Raw genomic sequence first — 16,734 nt, 5'->3', positions numbered from 1 at the left:
CATTGAGTTAAAAATTAACGATTCTCACTTGGAATACAAAAAAAAGATTGTCTTTACTTTGCTCATAGAATCACTCACTCCAATGCAAATATAATAAATTTCGTATTGTTTTTGTGGATGCAAAGCAAAACTCAGCTTAGCAATAAATTGTTCTTTTATGCTATTCTTTCATCGAGAAGAGGTTAAAAAATGTTATCTATAGCTAAGTGTTACTTTTGAAAAAGTATTATTCACTTTTCCAAAAGTGTTATACACTTTTCCAAAAGTGTTATTCACTTTTCCAAATGTGTTATACACCTTTCCGAAAAAGTTTAACATTTTTCAAAAATATTTTACACTTTTTAAGAGTATTTTACACTTTTGAAAAAGTGTATAACACTTTTCAAAAGTATGTAAAACTTTCAAAAAAAAAACTGTTATACACTTTATCAAAAGTGTTGTACACTTTTTCAAAGTTTAATACACTTTTTCGAAAGTGTATAACACTTTGAAAAAATTTTTATACACTTTTTCAAAGTGTTAAACACTTTTTCAAAAGTGTTATATACTTTTCCAAAAGTTTACTACTTTTCCATAAGTGTTATACAAAATGTTATACACCTTTCCAAAAGGGTTATACACTTTTTCAAACGTGTTGTAAGTTATACATTCCAGTTTGTGACGATGTTGGTATCGGGGCCGATACAAACTAATTGCCTTCGGGAATCAACGCTCAATTGAAATGTATCATTGCGACTTAAAAGAGATTAGCGAGATCTGGCCAAGCGCAGCACTGGATTAAGACAAGATGGAAGACATTACTTACTTTACTGGCACCCGCTTGGATACCAAGGATTCCCTCAAATCCTGAATCCACACTTGAGAGACCAAGGGACTGTAAAATCAATCTATCAAAACAAATGGTTTAGCAGAGAAATTCTTCAAGGAGGTGCACTGTCTCCTCTACTCTGGAATATACCCATTAACACTATATTATTGGCGCTGGAAGTAAAAGGTGTAAAAGTAGTCGCATATGCTGATGACGTGACTATTGCAGTAAAAGAAAATATTACCTGCACTCTTCGAGATATACTTCAGGATGCTATATGTGCGACAGCGAAGTGGGCTATTGAAAGTGGTCTAGGCGTAAATCCGAAATATTTCTTCTCAACGCAAGATACAAGTTACCCACAGTGGCACCTGTCTCCTTGGAAGAAGAGAATATTTCATTTACTGATAGCGCAAAATATCTGGGGGTTTTGCTGGACAGGAAATTGAACTTCAAATCCAACATTTTGGAAAAGACAAGAAAGGCAACTCTTGCCCTATACACCTACAAGAGGCCATTGCCAAAAGTGGAGGGGGTTTAAACAGGGTATCATGCATTGGGTATATACTGCAGTTGTCATACCTATAATGATATATGGTGTTGTGGTTTTGTGGACGGCGCTTCAAAAATCCACCTACTGTTTAATACTCAATCGGATCCAAAGGATGTCTTTCTTGTGAATCACAGCCGCACTGAGGACGACACCACCTGATGCACTGAATTTAATACTACGCCTAATGCCTCAGGGCATTGTGGCTGGACAAATTGCTGCGACCACTGCTGTAATGCAACCTATTAGAATTACAATATCCCTGGATATATAATTTGCATAGACTTCTATACGGATGGTTCCAAACTAGACGACTTGGTCGGCTTTGGGTAGTACTCTGAGAAATATGGTCATTTCGACAAGATCGTCATAACGACGATTGGCATAAATATCTTCTCAAACAGCCATGCATCTCAAATCTCTGGGGAACATGTTACTGAATTAAAAAATCGGCCTCCCAAAGCACGGTATAGCTTTGAGCGCCATATAGACTGGAATATTGAGGTCCGATATGTGTGGTGTTCATTGCAGTCACGAGTAGCTTAACTGCGAGCTACCGGGCTACCGCGTCTAAAGGTTGGTGATAGTGGAATGCTCCATACGGAGTAACTGCAACGGCAGTCGCGCACAATCAGCGGTATCGAGTGGAGAGTTTCAGTGAAAGGCCGGCTCTTGTACAAATACTGAGTGCCTATGATGCTCGATATGACTAGGCTGGCTATTGGCGCCTTTATATAAGCAATGGCCAATCTTGTTCCGCGGCGATCGGTCCTTTGGTCCGGAACGAGCTTGCTCACACAGGAGCTTGACGAGGATCGCCACCTCCACATGGAAATATGGCTACAACAACAACAAAAACCACCCTCGACTGTCGCAGATCTCTCAACAGTTCAAAATTCACCTTTTTTGGGTGCAAGGGCACAGAGATATCCCAGGGAATTATAGAACAGACGAGCTTGTGAGACTAGCATCTACTGGAATCTGTAGGTATACCAATAGCGACATGTAAGCAAGGTTTTCAGGATCGAACTCGAACGGCAACGAATGCTAGATGGTCACAAAGGGGGATTGTGAAAACTCCAAAACTATGTGGCCTTATCTAGACTTGGTCAACCGATTTGCTGTCGATGGCTAGAACAGACGTCTCAATCATTGTGTCCATCAGCACAGGTCACTATCTGATCGGAAAACGTGCTGACTAACTGAAGGTTGCAAGTACTGGCTCCTGCAGAAGCTGCGAGGATGTCGAGGAATAAAAGACTATGGAACATCTGCTGTGTGTGTGTGTTCCGCACTGGTAATCAGGAGGAGCACCACTTTGGATTCTCATTTCGCTGAGAACTTGTCAGATTTAGCGGATGTGAACATTCGATAATAGTTGGGTTTTTAAAGCGATTTGGATGATTCAACGCCAGGAGCTAGAATGCATCTTCCCTTTCCTGTTCCTGTGGCATCACAATGGACTTGAACGTCTAACTTAATCATCCCAACTTTCACACTTTCATAAAGTATTCTACTCTTTTCCAAAAGTGTTATACGACTTTTTTCAAGTAGCGGCCTAGACAATATTTAGTCAAAACTGCTTGGAAAATCGGGGATTACATCAAGGGGAACAGGGCCGCTGCTTGACGAAAGAAAAATCCTCGCTATTTCCGATGACTCAATCTCTTGCGGCACCAGGTTGTTTATTGAAGATCCTATCCATGAGTAGTTCTAGTCTTTCTATACACGACATTGCCTATACATCCTCTTACTTTTAAATCCTTCTTAGCCTAGACGCCTCCCAGAATTCCATACAGGATTTGTTTTGAGTCTTTTTAAACTCGCCCTTGCATTTTCTTGAATATGATCTGGATAGGTCTATAACCAGATATATCTCCCATATAAACCGATTTGAAGATTTTAGTTCTTGAGCCCATAGGGGTAGCACTTTTTATCAGATTTGACTGAAATAATTTACAATGACTTCTACTATGGTCTCCAACATCCAAATCAAATACGATCCGAATCTATCCATAACCTGATTTAGCTCCAATAGTAAAGCAATTCTTATCCATTATCCTTTGTTTGCTATAAAGAGACATCGGGCCAAGAACTTGACAAATGCGATCCATGGTGGGGGATATAAAACATTCAGCCCTGCCAAACTTGGCACGCTTTTACTTGTTTTTTTTTTCCTTTTTTACTATTTTATTTTTTATTGGAAAATATAAAAATCTGTACATGATTTTTTTAAAAGGTTTTTTGGTTTCATGATTTCTTTTTTCGGCCATAAATCTGTTTCTCGAATTTTTAATTTAAAATAATGCATATTTCCATTGTTTCAGTCAATACCGCCGATAAATTGCAATACCAGTTTTTCCCCGCTACCAATGGGATTTTCTCATTTAAAATTCGGGCTCCCAATGATGCTCATTTGGCACTGACCTCTCAACCTACGGAAAATCTACCAATGTATGAAGTCTTTATTGGAGGTTGGGGCAACACAAAATCAGTAATTCGACGCAATCGTCAGCAACCCGAAGTTGCGGAAGCGCAGACACCCAAAATATTGAATGCCAATGAATATCGTGGCTTTTGGATTCGCTGGTATGACCAAACCATTACTGTGGGTCGTGAAGGAGAATCCACGGCTTTTATGTCGTTTAGAGATCCCCAATTATTTCCCATCAGCTATGTGGGTCTATGTACGGGGTGGGGAGCCACAGGTTCATGGATTTTCGAGGGTAAGCTTAAAAAAGCAATGAAAAAATTCTGCGTTTTTTTACAAAATCTTTTTTGTTTCTCTTTTTAGAATGTGCTCCCTCAGCTCCTAGCATGACTGCCTATTCGGCTCCTCAAATGAGCTACAATTCTCCTCCTGGCTTTAATCCCGCAGCCATGGGCTATGCACCTCAACCAGTGCAACCCACGGTGGCAGCCACTGTGGCCTACCCTACTCTGAATCAGGGGCAAGGCAACTGGGTACCAGCTGCTAATGGAGTTATTCCTCCTAATGCTGTTTCCGGAGGTATGGATGGTAATGATCAGCTATATGTGGCCCGTGCCCGTCACGGCTCTGATTTGGTACCCGGCAAATTACATCCCACCCATGGCTGTTGTTATGTGCCCTATGGTGGCGAAGAACATCCCCATAAGGAGTACGAGGTTTTGTGTAACTCCTATGGCAATTGGGTACCCTATAATGGCAATATTCCTCAAAATGCTGTACCTGGAGGTAGTGCTGGTAACGGTGAACCTTTGTACATAGGACGTGTCCACCATAATGGTACCATTACTGTTGGGAAATTCCATCCATCCCATGGCAATTGCTTTATTCCTTATGCTGGCAAGGAAATGGCCTTTAAGGATTTCGAAATTTATGTATCCCAGTAATGGCGAGGGTTATTTGGCGGTAACCTTCCTTAAACTTTCCCAGTTTTATTCTTGTAATATTTGAAAGTATTTTTTTTTTTTCTTACCATAACTAAAAAAGAATTTTGTATTTAAACGAAAATGTTATTCCAATAATTTGTAAACTGTTTTTTTTTTTTTAAATGATTTAAATGATTTTTTAAAGATTCGGCCCGGTTGTGCTAAGTTCGGCCGGGCCGAATCTTATATACCCTCCACCATGGTCGCATCTGTCGAGTTCTTTGCGCAATATCTGTTTTTAGGCAAACAAAGTATAAAGAATAAGGACGGAGGAGCAGCTATATCATGTTATAGTCCGATTCGGGACTCAAGAAGCGAAATCGGGAGATCGGTTAATATGGGAGCTGTATCAAGCTAGAGATCGATTCTGACCATATTGCACACGTATGTTGAAGGCCATGGGAGGAGCCGTTGTACAAAATTTGTGCCAAATCGGATGAGAATTGCGCTCTCTAGAGGCTCAAGAAGTCAAGAACCAAGATCTGTTTATATGGCAGCTATAACAGGTTATGGACCGATTAGGACCATACTTCGCACAATTGTTGGAAGTCAAGACCCAAGATGGGTATATATGGCAGCTATATCAGGTTATGGACCGATTAGGACCATACATCGCACAATTGTTGGAAGTGATATCAAAACACTATGTGCAAAATTTCAGTCAAATCGGAAGAGAATTGCGCCCTCTAGAGGCTCAAGAAGTCAAGACCCAAGATGGGTTTATATGGCAGCTATATCAGTTTATGAACCGATTAGGACCATACTACTTACAGTTGTTGGAAGTGATATCAAAACACTATGTGCAAAATTTCAGTCAAATCGGAAGAGAATTGCGCCCTCTAGAGGCTCGAGAAATCAAGACCCAAGATCGGTTTAAATGGCAGCTATATCAGGTTATGGACCGATTATGACCATACTACTTACAGTTGTTGGAAGTGATATCAAAACACTTTGTGTAAAATTTCAGTCAAATCGGATGAGAATTGCGCCCTCTAGAGGCTCAAGAAGTCAAGACCCAAGATCGGTTTATATGGCAGCTATTTTAAAACATGGACCGATATGTCCCATTTACAATCCCAACCGACCTACACTAATACGAAGTATTTGTGCAAAATTTCAAGCAGCTAGCTCTACTCCTTCGAAAGTTAGCGTGCTTTCGACAGACAGACGGACGGACATGGCTAGATCGACTTAAAATGTCACGACGATCAAGAATATATATACCTTATGGGGTCTTAGACGCATATTTCGAGGTGTTACAAACAGAATGACGAAATTGGTATACCCCCATCCTATGGTGAAGGGTATAAAACTAAGTTTGCATCTTTGTAGATGAAATATAAAATTTAAAAAAGTTTTTTAAAAAGCATTACAAATTTTTATATCCTCCACCATAGGATGGTGTTATACCAAGTCGTCATTCCGTTTTGTAACACATCAAAATATTGATCTGAGACCCCACAAAGTGTATAAATTCTTCACTTTCGGAGACCATGCCCGTCTGTCCGTCTATACGTCCGAAACTTAGTCTGTCGACGCTACCTTTCGAAAGATTTAATGTAGGCGCTTGAAATTTTGCGCAAATACTTCTTATTGGTCTAGGTCGTTTGGGATTACAAACGGGTCATACCGGTCCATGTTTTTATACAGTTGCCATATATACTGATCTGGGATCTTGATTTCTTGAACCCCTGGATTCTTAATCGATTTGACTGAAATTTTGTATGAGGTGTTTTATTAGGACTTCCAACAACTGCTGTCAAAACCATTTCAATACCTGGTCACGGTCAAAATCGGTTCATAACCTGATATTGCTGCCTATAAACCCATCACGGATCTTGACTTCTTGAACCTCTAGAATGCGCAATTATTATCCGATTTGTCCGAAATTGTGCATGAAATGCTTGGTTTCGACTTCCAACAAATATGCCAAATATGGTCTAAATCAGTTCATAACCTGATATAGCTCCTATATTACCCGATCTCCCGATTGTACATCTTATACCTCTTAAGAGCTAAATTTTTGTCGGATTAAGCTAAACTTTGGAACAACGGGTTCTCTTTCAACATACGTGCCAAATATGGTCTAAATAGGCCAATGGCCTGGTATAGCTCACAATGGCCTGGTATAGCTCACCGATCACCAGATTTTACATCCTAATCCGCTATAGGAGAAGGCCACCGTAGCACAACGGTTAGCATGTCCGCCTATGACGCTGAACGCCTGGGTTCGAATCCTGACGAAGCCATCAGAAAAAATTTTCAGCGGTAACATTTGAAGGTACTATGCAATGTAAAAACTTCTCTCCCAAGAGGTGTCGCACTGCGGCATGCCGTTCGAACTCGGTTATAAAAAGGAGGCCCCTTATCATTGAGGTTAAAACTTAAATCGGACTACACTCATTGATATGTGAGTTTGTCCCTGTTCCTAAGTGGAATGTTCATGGGCAAAAATTTGCATTTCTTCTTACCCGAACGTCAGCATAGTGTGTGGCCGTTTTCTCTCTACTATTACGGACCTTATCCAATAGCTTTGAGGAAACTGTTGGGATGGCCGAGGGCCAACGGTCTTGGCATAACTCCCAAAAAGACTGAACTGGTTTTTTTTCACCAGGAAGAGGAAGCTGGGTGTTTTTAAGGGACCTGTCCTGGATGGCGTGGAGCTCGCTCGCTCTCTTTGGAGGCCAAGTACTTCAACAAGCCTCGAAAAAAAGGATCAAAAGGGTTACTGAACGCGCTATACTCCTGTCGCAAATCCATAGGAAAAAGTTGGGTCCTAAGGCCCGGAACGTTGCTCTGGATGTTTGCGGCAGTCAATCAACCAATTCTCACCTATGGCTGTCTGATGTGGCACAAAGCTCTGAACAATTGTGCCCTTTGCAGAATGATCGAGAAGGTACAGGGTACCGCGACAGTGCTAATCTCTGGGGCAAGACGAAGTGCCCAGAGAGAGGCTCCGAATGCAATTCTTGATCAATGCCTTTGCACCTATATGTTGGGTGGATGGCAACAAAAATCGCCATCAGACTGATGGAGGAGTCAAGTACATGGCGCTCCTCAAACTCAGGCCATTCTTCTGTTCTGCTGGGGACGGCACTACTGATTATATACCAGGCGAATCCTTCCTTGTTGATAGCTTGAAAGTCTTTTTCACAAAAAGGGATCTCTGGTTGGGGCGCACCCCGCCCTTACCGGGAAACTATGTAGACACGGATGGAGGCACTAAAGCAGGAGTTTTTATTGAATTCCTTAGAATTAGGGTTTCTTATAGACTTCTGGATGGCACTGGAGCCGATGTTGTCGCGTGAGCATCGACTTGATCAGACCGTCACTATATACGTGGACATTCAGGCGGCGCTGAAGGCTGTGGTCGCGTAAGGTCGAAAATGGTTAGAAGATGCAAAGAGCTTTTTCGAACCATGGGTCCAAGTCCATCAAGGTATGGCGGGGAACGAAGCGGCAGACGAACTGGCCATGAACCTAAACCATTTGAATTCGTACAGCAATAAAGATCATATATAATTTAGATAAAGGCCTTTATATTGTTCCACTGTTAGCCAAGGGGTAGCATGATATTCATTAAAAGCTCTTTAATTGTAGTAAATAAATATTCAAATGATAATTTTGTTCCATATAAAGTAAAAGAAGGCGCAGCGAAGCGGGGCCCTGTCAGCTAGTCTCCTATAAGAATAGTATTTCGAAACACATTTTACCGTAATTCTCTTATAAAGGCGAGTGGTGAGAGTGCGAGTGGTGAGAGTGCGAGTGGTGAGAGTGCGAGTGGTGAGAGTGCGAGTGGTGAGAGTACGAGTGGTGAGAGTGCGAGTGGTGAGAGTACGAGTGGTGAGATTGCGAGTGGTGAGAGTACGAGTGGTGAGAGTGCGAGAGAAAGAGGTCACTGTTGGGGTTCGGGTGTGTGGTGGTGTGATGCGTTTTGCCTAACTTGGTGTTCTTTGACATGAAGGTCAGTCTATAGCTAAAGCTGCCTTAGATTTACTTGAAATATTCAGATAGTTTAAAATGATCATGTGATGAAAATAGTGCATTTTTTTATTTTAACGCAAACCGAGACGACTAAGAGCCCTATGGAAAGAACAAGTGGTGGAAGACACCTCGAAACTTGGTGTCAGAGATTTTAGAAGGAGCACAGAAGATGGAGTGCCTTGGAACGCTACTCTACATTCGGCTAATGGGACAAAAGTTCTGTCATAGCCAATTTAAGTAAGTAAGTAATATTTTAATATCGGAATGGGGTTGTGTGAGAGACTGCCCTTCCACTGAACAACCCCAAGCGGCATGTAGGGCGATCTGGTATTTTGAGAATTCAAGGAATTTGAGAATAGAGTAGGAATTTGGCATCGAAATTTTGGGACAACAATCCCAAGAGCCTCCAAACCTGACCGAAAGGATGTGTTGCCGATTTAAAAAAAAGCTAGGTCTAAAGAAAATGTTCTTAGGACTAGGGTACGAAAGTAACATTTAAACATTTAAGAAGTGGTTGAGACATGTAGCCCAATAATGATGATATTCAAATGAAGTGTATATGACAGTAGGGTCAAAATTTGGTCGGTCCACGTGCAAAAGCTTTAAACAATAATTACGGTAAGCACCTGAAATGACCATATAAAGTCAAGCTTCTAGCGTTCTAACTTGGAATGAAAGGGCCGATGATTTGGCGATGAAGGCCAGAGAACTGCCGTCAATAAACTTGGTTAACCCGAAGCAGTCCAAGTTAAAGGCGTGGGCCACGAATGGGTATGCAAAACTGTGAAACAGCCGTTGGTAGGACAGTGAACATAGGACTACGAGCTCATTTATGTAAAATCGATGCGGCAAGTGCATGCCGCGAAAATTATGAGATGTTGGAGAATTTCCTTTGTCATTGTCTGGTTTTTGGCGTATAACAGATACCGGCACTTATGTGGGAACACAATACCAGACATGAACCAACTTAGGGGAGAGGCATGGAAAACAATTAAGAATTTTGTATGTAGCACGGAATTCCTAAATTAGATTTTCCTTTTCGAGGTTATTTTTTGGTATTTAGAGCTCACAATAAGCCGATTACTGGCTTAGGTGTGTGCGGATTAACATTCTAACCTAACCTCATAAAAATATATTTTCATTAAAGCTTTCTTTTAAAAAAATAATTTCCACAACAATTTTGGACACACAATAAATGTACCTAAAAAATTATATATTTTTTTGTCAAGATATATACGAGTTATAATATTTACAGAAAAATTAAAACATGTATGAGACAATTAAAAACAAAAAAAAACATTTACTTGCCGTTATTAACGGTTATTTCTTCGTCCAAATCAACACATCAACCAATATCGCAATAGGGGTACAGTCATCCTAGGGAATTACTTTGTATCGTTCTTTATGCACGTCCCAATAATAATCATTCAACAGGTCTCACTTATATACTTGCATGTACAGCAAACAAAAGCTTCAACTGTTTGTCTTTTCCGTATCCTCTTCAAAACACTGGTTGTTTGCACATCAATCAGTGGTGTCGATTTGCTGCTCAGGCCAAAGAGGGTGAGAAAGGAAAAGAGTTGGCATTAGAGCGAAATACGGCATGGCCAATGACAAAAGTTAAAGACACAATATGATTGAGTTGCTTCCGTTATTTCGTTTTTCCTTTTATTCCAACTTTCGGTTGCAAAGAAACAAAGCAAAATACGAAAAATGTTCGAACGAATGCCCGAATCAAAACAGAATAACCCGAAAATGTTGCAACCCTCAATGTGATTCCAATTGGAATACATGGAAAATGTTGTGTCTTTAACGCATGTTATTTTACGGTACGGGGAAGACAAAGCAGAAACCCTCTCTTGTATTATCTCACCCTCTTTGGCTCAGGCCATCTATCCAAAAACAACAGAAAACACTGCCCATCGTGTCCAATGTTCTATGGCAGTAAAACACACACACACAACGAACGATCATTGTAGTCTTCATATAACGCGGCAGCTCTGCCGGCAGAACAACGAAATTGGCGCGTACGATTATTTAACACTCATTACCTTGGTACTCATTGCTATACAATTCCCTTCTCATGTATGGTCAGAGAGAGGAATTTACTTCAATTTTGTTTTACGATGAGTATAACGCGGCAGCTCTGCCGGCAGAACAACAAAATTGGCTCATACGATTATTTAACACTCATTATCTTGGTACACAATGCTATACAGTTCCATTCTCATGTATGGTCAGAGAAAGAAATTTACATCAATTTTGTTATGCGATGAGTATTATGAGATTGGGAGGCTGGGTATTATGAGATTGAGAGCACTAGCAGCAAAAATCGACGAGAGCATACAACAATAAATCCCGTTATGTTCGAATGGCAATTTGAGTTTTTTTCTTGCAACTGTGGTTAATGCTAACAACTGCCTAAACACTGCCATATAAAAGAATTTTCAATTAATTAGATGGTCGGTTCCAATAAATTATTTGTCTGTTTTGTTGCTGTCACTAAATTTCATTTTGGAAAAACAACCACAAGATTTGGTTACTATATTTTTAACGTCATTGCATTATGAATAACTCCCGAATAACAATAATCAGGAATTTTATAATAATTAAAACGAAATGAGATGTTCACGCGCCGATTTTTAACATCAACACAGTTTGCCAATTTAGTTTATACTTGTATTGCACAATGAATAACGCCCGAATAGCAATAATTAGGAATTTTGTAATAATTAAAACGACTTTAGATGCTCACGCGGCGATCACTCAAGAAAAACTATTCGAAGTAGGCTGAAGCTATTCTATTGGTACCATTTGACAAAAAAGAAGAAGTCTCTGAGCTGCGGCAGAGCCAAAGCAATGAAAAGAAAATTGCTACGTAACAGTTGAGAACTAATGTAAGTTTACACAAAAGTGTGCAGGAATGTGTGAGAAATGAGAATTAAAATAAAAGGCTCTCTCTCAGGCCGGCCACACACATTGAAGGTATTTTTTCAATTTGGTTTGAGAGCACAACTTCTTCGAATTGACCTGAAATTCTGAGAGCAGAGCCAAAGCAATGAAAAGAGAATTATTACGTAATAGTTGAGTGCTAACGTAAGTTTATACAAAGGTATGCAGGAATGTGTGACGTCATTAGAAGTCCAGAAGGAACGAAATAAGAATAAGTCAATGAAGAAATTACGATAAAAACAGCGTACGTTTTGGAATTTTTCTGTTCGATTATGGTAAAAACATATGTGGTGTGTTGTATTAGACCCACATAAGGCCATGAGTTCAAAACGGCCTCTATTATTTCCCAAAATTAAAAGAAGTGATATATTTGAGCCCCTCAAAGTCCTTATACCCGAAAGAGGCCAATATCTCGAAAAAAAACTTCTTTTGTTCACAAATATTAACAAAAAATGTGTGTATCAAGAGTTCGGCATGACAGTTTGATCTATAATTTAACCATAAATCGTCTTACAAACGACCAATGCATGAAAATTATTGAATTTTATTATCAAAATGCGTGCTCTGTTAAGAAAGGCCATCGCGCGTTCATATCAAAAAATTGTGTTCAGCGACTAAGCTCATTTTTGACTCAATGGGTACTTAAATAAGCAGAAATGTCGAGTTTGCAGTGAAGATCAGCCAGAAGCATTGCAAGAGCTACCAATTCATCCAGAAAAAGTCATAGTTTGGTGTGGGTTATGGGCTGGTGGCATCATAGGGCCGTACTTCTTCAAAGATGTTGCGAATCGTAACCTAACTATGAATTGTGTCGCTACCGTGAGATGATATCCATTTTTTTTGCCCAAAATGCAATAACTTGACTTGCATAACATGTGGTTTAACAAGACGGTGCCACATGCCACACAGCACGCGTAGCAATGAACTTTTTGAAAGGCGAGTTGGGTGAACATTTTATTTCAGGTTCAGGACCAGTTAATTAGCCGCCTAGATCGTGCGATTTAATGCCTTAAGACTTTTTTTTGTAGGGCTATTTTAAAGCTCATGTCTAAACAGAAAAGCCCGCTTCAAATGAGGCATTGGAAGATAACACTGAAGCATTTATTTGTAAGATACCGGGCGAAATGTTGGAAAAAGTATGCCAAAATTGGACTGAGCGGATGTACCATTTGGAGCGCAGTCATGTTCAACATTTGCATGAAATAATCTTCAAACATAAAGTATATGGTCCGTACTATCGATTAAAATAAAGATTTCATGAATTTTTCTATATTTGATGTGATTTATTTTGAAAAACCTTCCTATAGCTCTAAAACAATCACCCTTTACATGCCGATTATAGGAACATGTCATGTTGAGCGTTGGAAAATGGTGCCGACTTTTAAAAACTTTAAGAATTTAAAAAAAGAAATTAACATTTTCTATAATTACATCTACAACAAAACAAAATTTTGAATTTTAAGAACCAAACTTCAATAGATTTGAAAATTTGTACCCGAAGAAGGATCGATTGAAAAATCTTTAAACTGCCAACTACTGGTACACTTACACTAAATACCTACGAAAATTTATGTGAAAATCTAGCTTCAACGTAGTGTTGTATGAAAATCAAATTTCGATATTCATGAATATCAAATATAGACGAGATTTTAAATGAATACCATAGAAAATCAAAATGAAATCCAAAGAAAGTAAAGTTATTGTAAAAATATCGGAGGCCACCATAGCGCAGACGTTAGCATGTCCGTCTATAACGCTGAAAGCTTGGGAGAGAGAATCAGAAAAAATTTATCAGCAGTGGTTTTCCCCTCTTAATGCTGGCTACATTTGTGAGTGTGGTATGACAGTCATGTAGAAACATTTCCCGAAAGAGGTGTCGCACTACGGCACGCCGTACGGACTCGGCTATAAAAAGGAGGTCCCTTATCATTGAGCTTAAAAACTTGAATCGGCCAGCACTCATTGATTTGTGCGAAGTTTGCCCGTGTTCCTTAGTGGAATGCTCATGGACATCTATAACAAAAAATAAAATATCGGCAAATTTGTCGGTGAAAATCCACATTTGACCAACATTTCTTTAGAAAAAATTTCCACAATATTTTCATAGAATCTATGCCCCAAACCAGTTTTTTAGGAAAGCACATTTTTGACTATTTGATTTTATTGAAATTCTTAATTTTCATCCAAGCTTTCTTTGAAAAAAAAATAATTTCTACAAAAATTGTATAAAGTTTATTTTTTTAACTAAGAAATCATAGAACCCTGCTCAACTAAATTTTACAACAAGCTCGTGGCACAATTACCAGGATAACAACAGATTTTTTAAACACCCAAATTTACCTATAAAATTATTATCTATTTTCACTATAGGTAGGTTAATGCACATACAAGTAATAATATTTACAGAGAAATTAAAACATGTGTGCAATAATTGAAAACAAAAAAAAACATTTACATACCATTCTTACTGGTTGTTTCCTCGTCCAAATCAACACATGAACCAATATCGCAATGTGGGTACAGTCATTCCAGCGAATTTCTTTATATCGTTCTTTATACATCTCCCAATCTAGTAAGGAACATAACAATAATGATGCCAAACAAATCAATTTTGCACAAAAGTTTTTGAAATCATTCAACAGGTCTCACTTATGTACATTCATACATATAAAACAAACAGAAGCTTTACATATTTGCCTTTTCCGTATCCTCTCCGAAATACTAGTTGTTTGCACTTCAATCAGGGGTGACGATTTGCTGCTCAGGCCATCTAACCAAACAACAACCGAAAACACTGTCCATTGTGTCCAATATTCCATGGCAGTAAAACACACACACACACAACGAGAGATCACTGAGGTCTACATTTAACGCGGCAGCTCTGCCGGCAGAACAACGAAATTAAAGCGTACGATTATTTAACACTCATTGACTTAGTACACATTGCTATACAGTTTCCTTCTCATATATGGTCAGAGATGTCATGTATAACTAACAAAAGCTCACGTCTTTGCCTTTTCAGTATTAACTTCAAAACACAGGTTGTTTGCACATCAATCGGGGGTGCCGCTTTGCTGCTCAGACCATCTATCCAAAAAAAAACAGAATACACTGCCCAACATGTCCAATGTTTTATGGCAGTAAAACCCACACACACACAACGAACGATCTTTGTAGTCTACAATGTACATTTAACGCGGCAGCTCTGCCGGCAGAGCAACGAACACTCATTGACTTTGCGCATTGCTATACAACAGTTCCCTTCTCATGTATGGTCAGAGAGAAGAATTTACTTAATTTTTTTTATGCTGTGTTGTAAGAGATTCAGAGCACCAGCAGCAAAAATCGATGAGAGCATACAACAATAAATCCCGTTATGTTCGAATAGCAATTTTAGTTTTTTGCTTGCAACTGTGGTTTACACTAACATTTGCCTTAACACTGGCATATAAAAGAATTTTCAGTTTGATGGTCGGTCCCAATAAATTGCTTGCCTGTTTTGTTTTGTTGTTATCACTTAATTTCATTTTGGACAAACAACCACAAGTTTTGGTTACTATATTTTCGAACACAGTTTTCCAATTTAGTTAATACTTGTATTGCATAATGAATAACGCCCGAATAGCAATAATTAGAAATTATGTAATAGGTACAACGAATTTAGATGTTCACCCGCCGATCATTCAAGAAAAACTAATCGAAGTACGCTGAAGCAATTCTGTTGGTACCATTTGAGAAAAAAGTAAAAGTCTTTGAGCTGCAGCAGAGCCAAAGCAATGAAAAGAGCATTGTAATGCAACAGTTGAGAGCTAACGTAAGTTTATGCAAAGGTGTGCCAATGAATGTCTGACGTCATAGGAAATCCAGAAGAGCGAAATGAGAATAAGTCTATGAAAAAATGAGGATAAGAGTAAAAGGCTCTCTATCGGGCCGACCACACACATTTAAGGTAGTTTTGGAAGTTTGTGTGGGATCATAAAAGCATAATTTGAAGTTCTGTTATTCGCATACCTATGGACTGATAAATTCTCAGTTTGTACAAAAGGTTGGCTGCGACTGCCAACACTTCATACAGTGGTTTAGTGTAACTATTAATTTATATGGTGTAGGAGAATATAAATTGTGTACACAATATAAATTCATGGTTACAAGTCAATGTATTTCAATAGATAGTTGATGTGTTTTTTATTAGTACTATATAGTGTAAAAAAACCAGTAAAACTTTGCACTGATATTTTATCCAGAAGATCTGACTTGCACTGGATAGGACTAAAATAAAACACAGCAAGTGTTGGCGGCCAAAAGAATGTTTGTTCAAAGCTCATTTGCTGTGTTTTATTTTAGTACTATCTAGTGCAAGTTAGATGTTCTGGAAAGAATGTCAGTGCAAAGTTTTACTAGTAAGTTATATTTAGATATCTTTCATCCGAAGGCAGGAAACGATTAATTGTGATTTGCTCTAGATCTGACAAGATATAGAAGGCACAATTGATTTTGTCGGCTGTTTTTTTTTTTTTTTTTGTAAATTTTAACAAAAATGCGCAATACGACACTGAATGTATCCTATGAGATACATTGTGCCTATAGAGAGCGCAATTTGCATTCGATTGGACTAAATTGTATACAATGATTTCTCTCTTGACTTCCAACTGACTTCATTAAATTTGGTTTTATTCGGTCTGTGCATTGATGTGACTCCATACTTATCGATCTCCTGATTTTTACTTCTCATTTTCGTTTGTATTATAAGTGATGAGAATTTAACGATAGTTTTGATGCCATCGATATTTATTATTATAAATATCGAATGTTGCGATTGTCGATAATTTGCAAACTCTAATTTGTACTACCATATTTAGTACTAAAATAAAAAAAACTGCATTTATATTAATTTCTAGCCGAACCGGGCCCGCTCCGCTTTTTAGGGTGGCGACGCTTCGCCCTGAATGTGTAGATCGAATTTGTCCCATTGTAGCCTATGTCCGCCTATCACGCTGAACGCCTGCGTTCAAATCCTGGCGAGTAC

At 38.9% G+C, this 16,734-nt stretch overlaps 2 protein-coding genes across 2 annotated transcripts in view; one reads left to right on the top strand and one right to left on the bottom strand.

Annotated features, from left to right (window-relative positions):
- Positions 1 to 4,876, top strand: part of LOC106090814 (uncharacterized) — a 36,697-nt gene extending 31,821 nt beyond the window's left edge. The window contains exons 6-7 of the mRNA XM_059367212.1: positions 3,686 to 4,084; positions 4,153 to 4,876. Of these exons, the coding sequence (XP_059223195.1) occupies positions 3,686 to 4,084; positions 4,153 to 4,733 (980 nt within the window). The 3' untranslated portion in view covers positions 4,734 to 4,876. The remainder of the gene's footprint in view (positions 1 to 3,685; positions 4,085 to 4,152) is intronic.
- Positions 1 to 14,696, bottom strand: part of LOC106090816 (uncharacterized) — a 240,974-nt gene extending 226,278 nt beyond the window's left edge. The window contains exon 1 of the mRNA XM_059368382.1: positions 14,168 to 14,696. The gene's annotated coding sequence lies outside the window, so the exon portion shown is untranslated. The remainder of the gene's footprint in view (positions 1 to 14,167) is intronic.
- Between the last annotated feature and the right edge of the window lie 2,038 nt (positions 14,697 to 16,734).

Source organism: Stomoxys calcitrans, chromosome 4, assembly GCF_963082655.1.
Source record: "Stomoxys calcitrans chromosome 4, idStoCalc2.1, whole genome shotgun sequence".
NCBI lineage: Eukaryota > Metazoa > Arthropoda > Insecta > Diptera > Muscidae > Stomoxys > Stomoxys calcitrans.
This window is presented reverse-complemented; position numbering and strand designations above follow the sequence as displayed.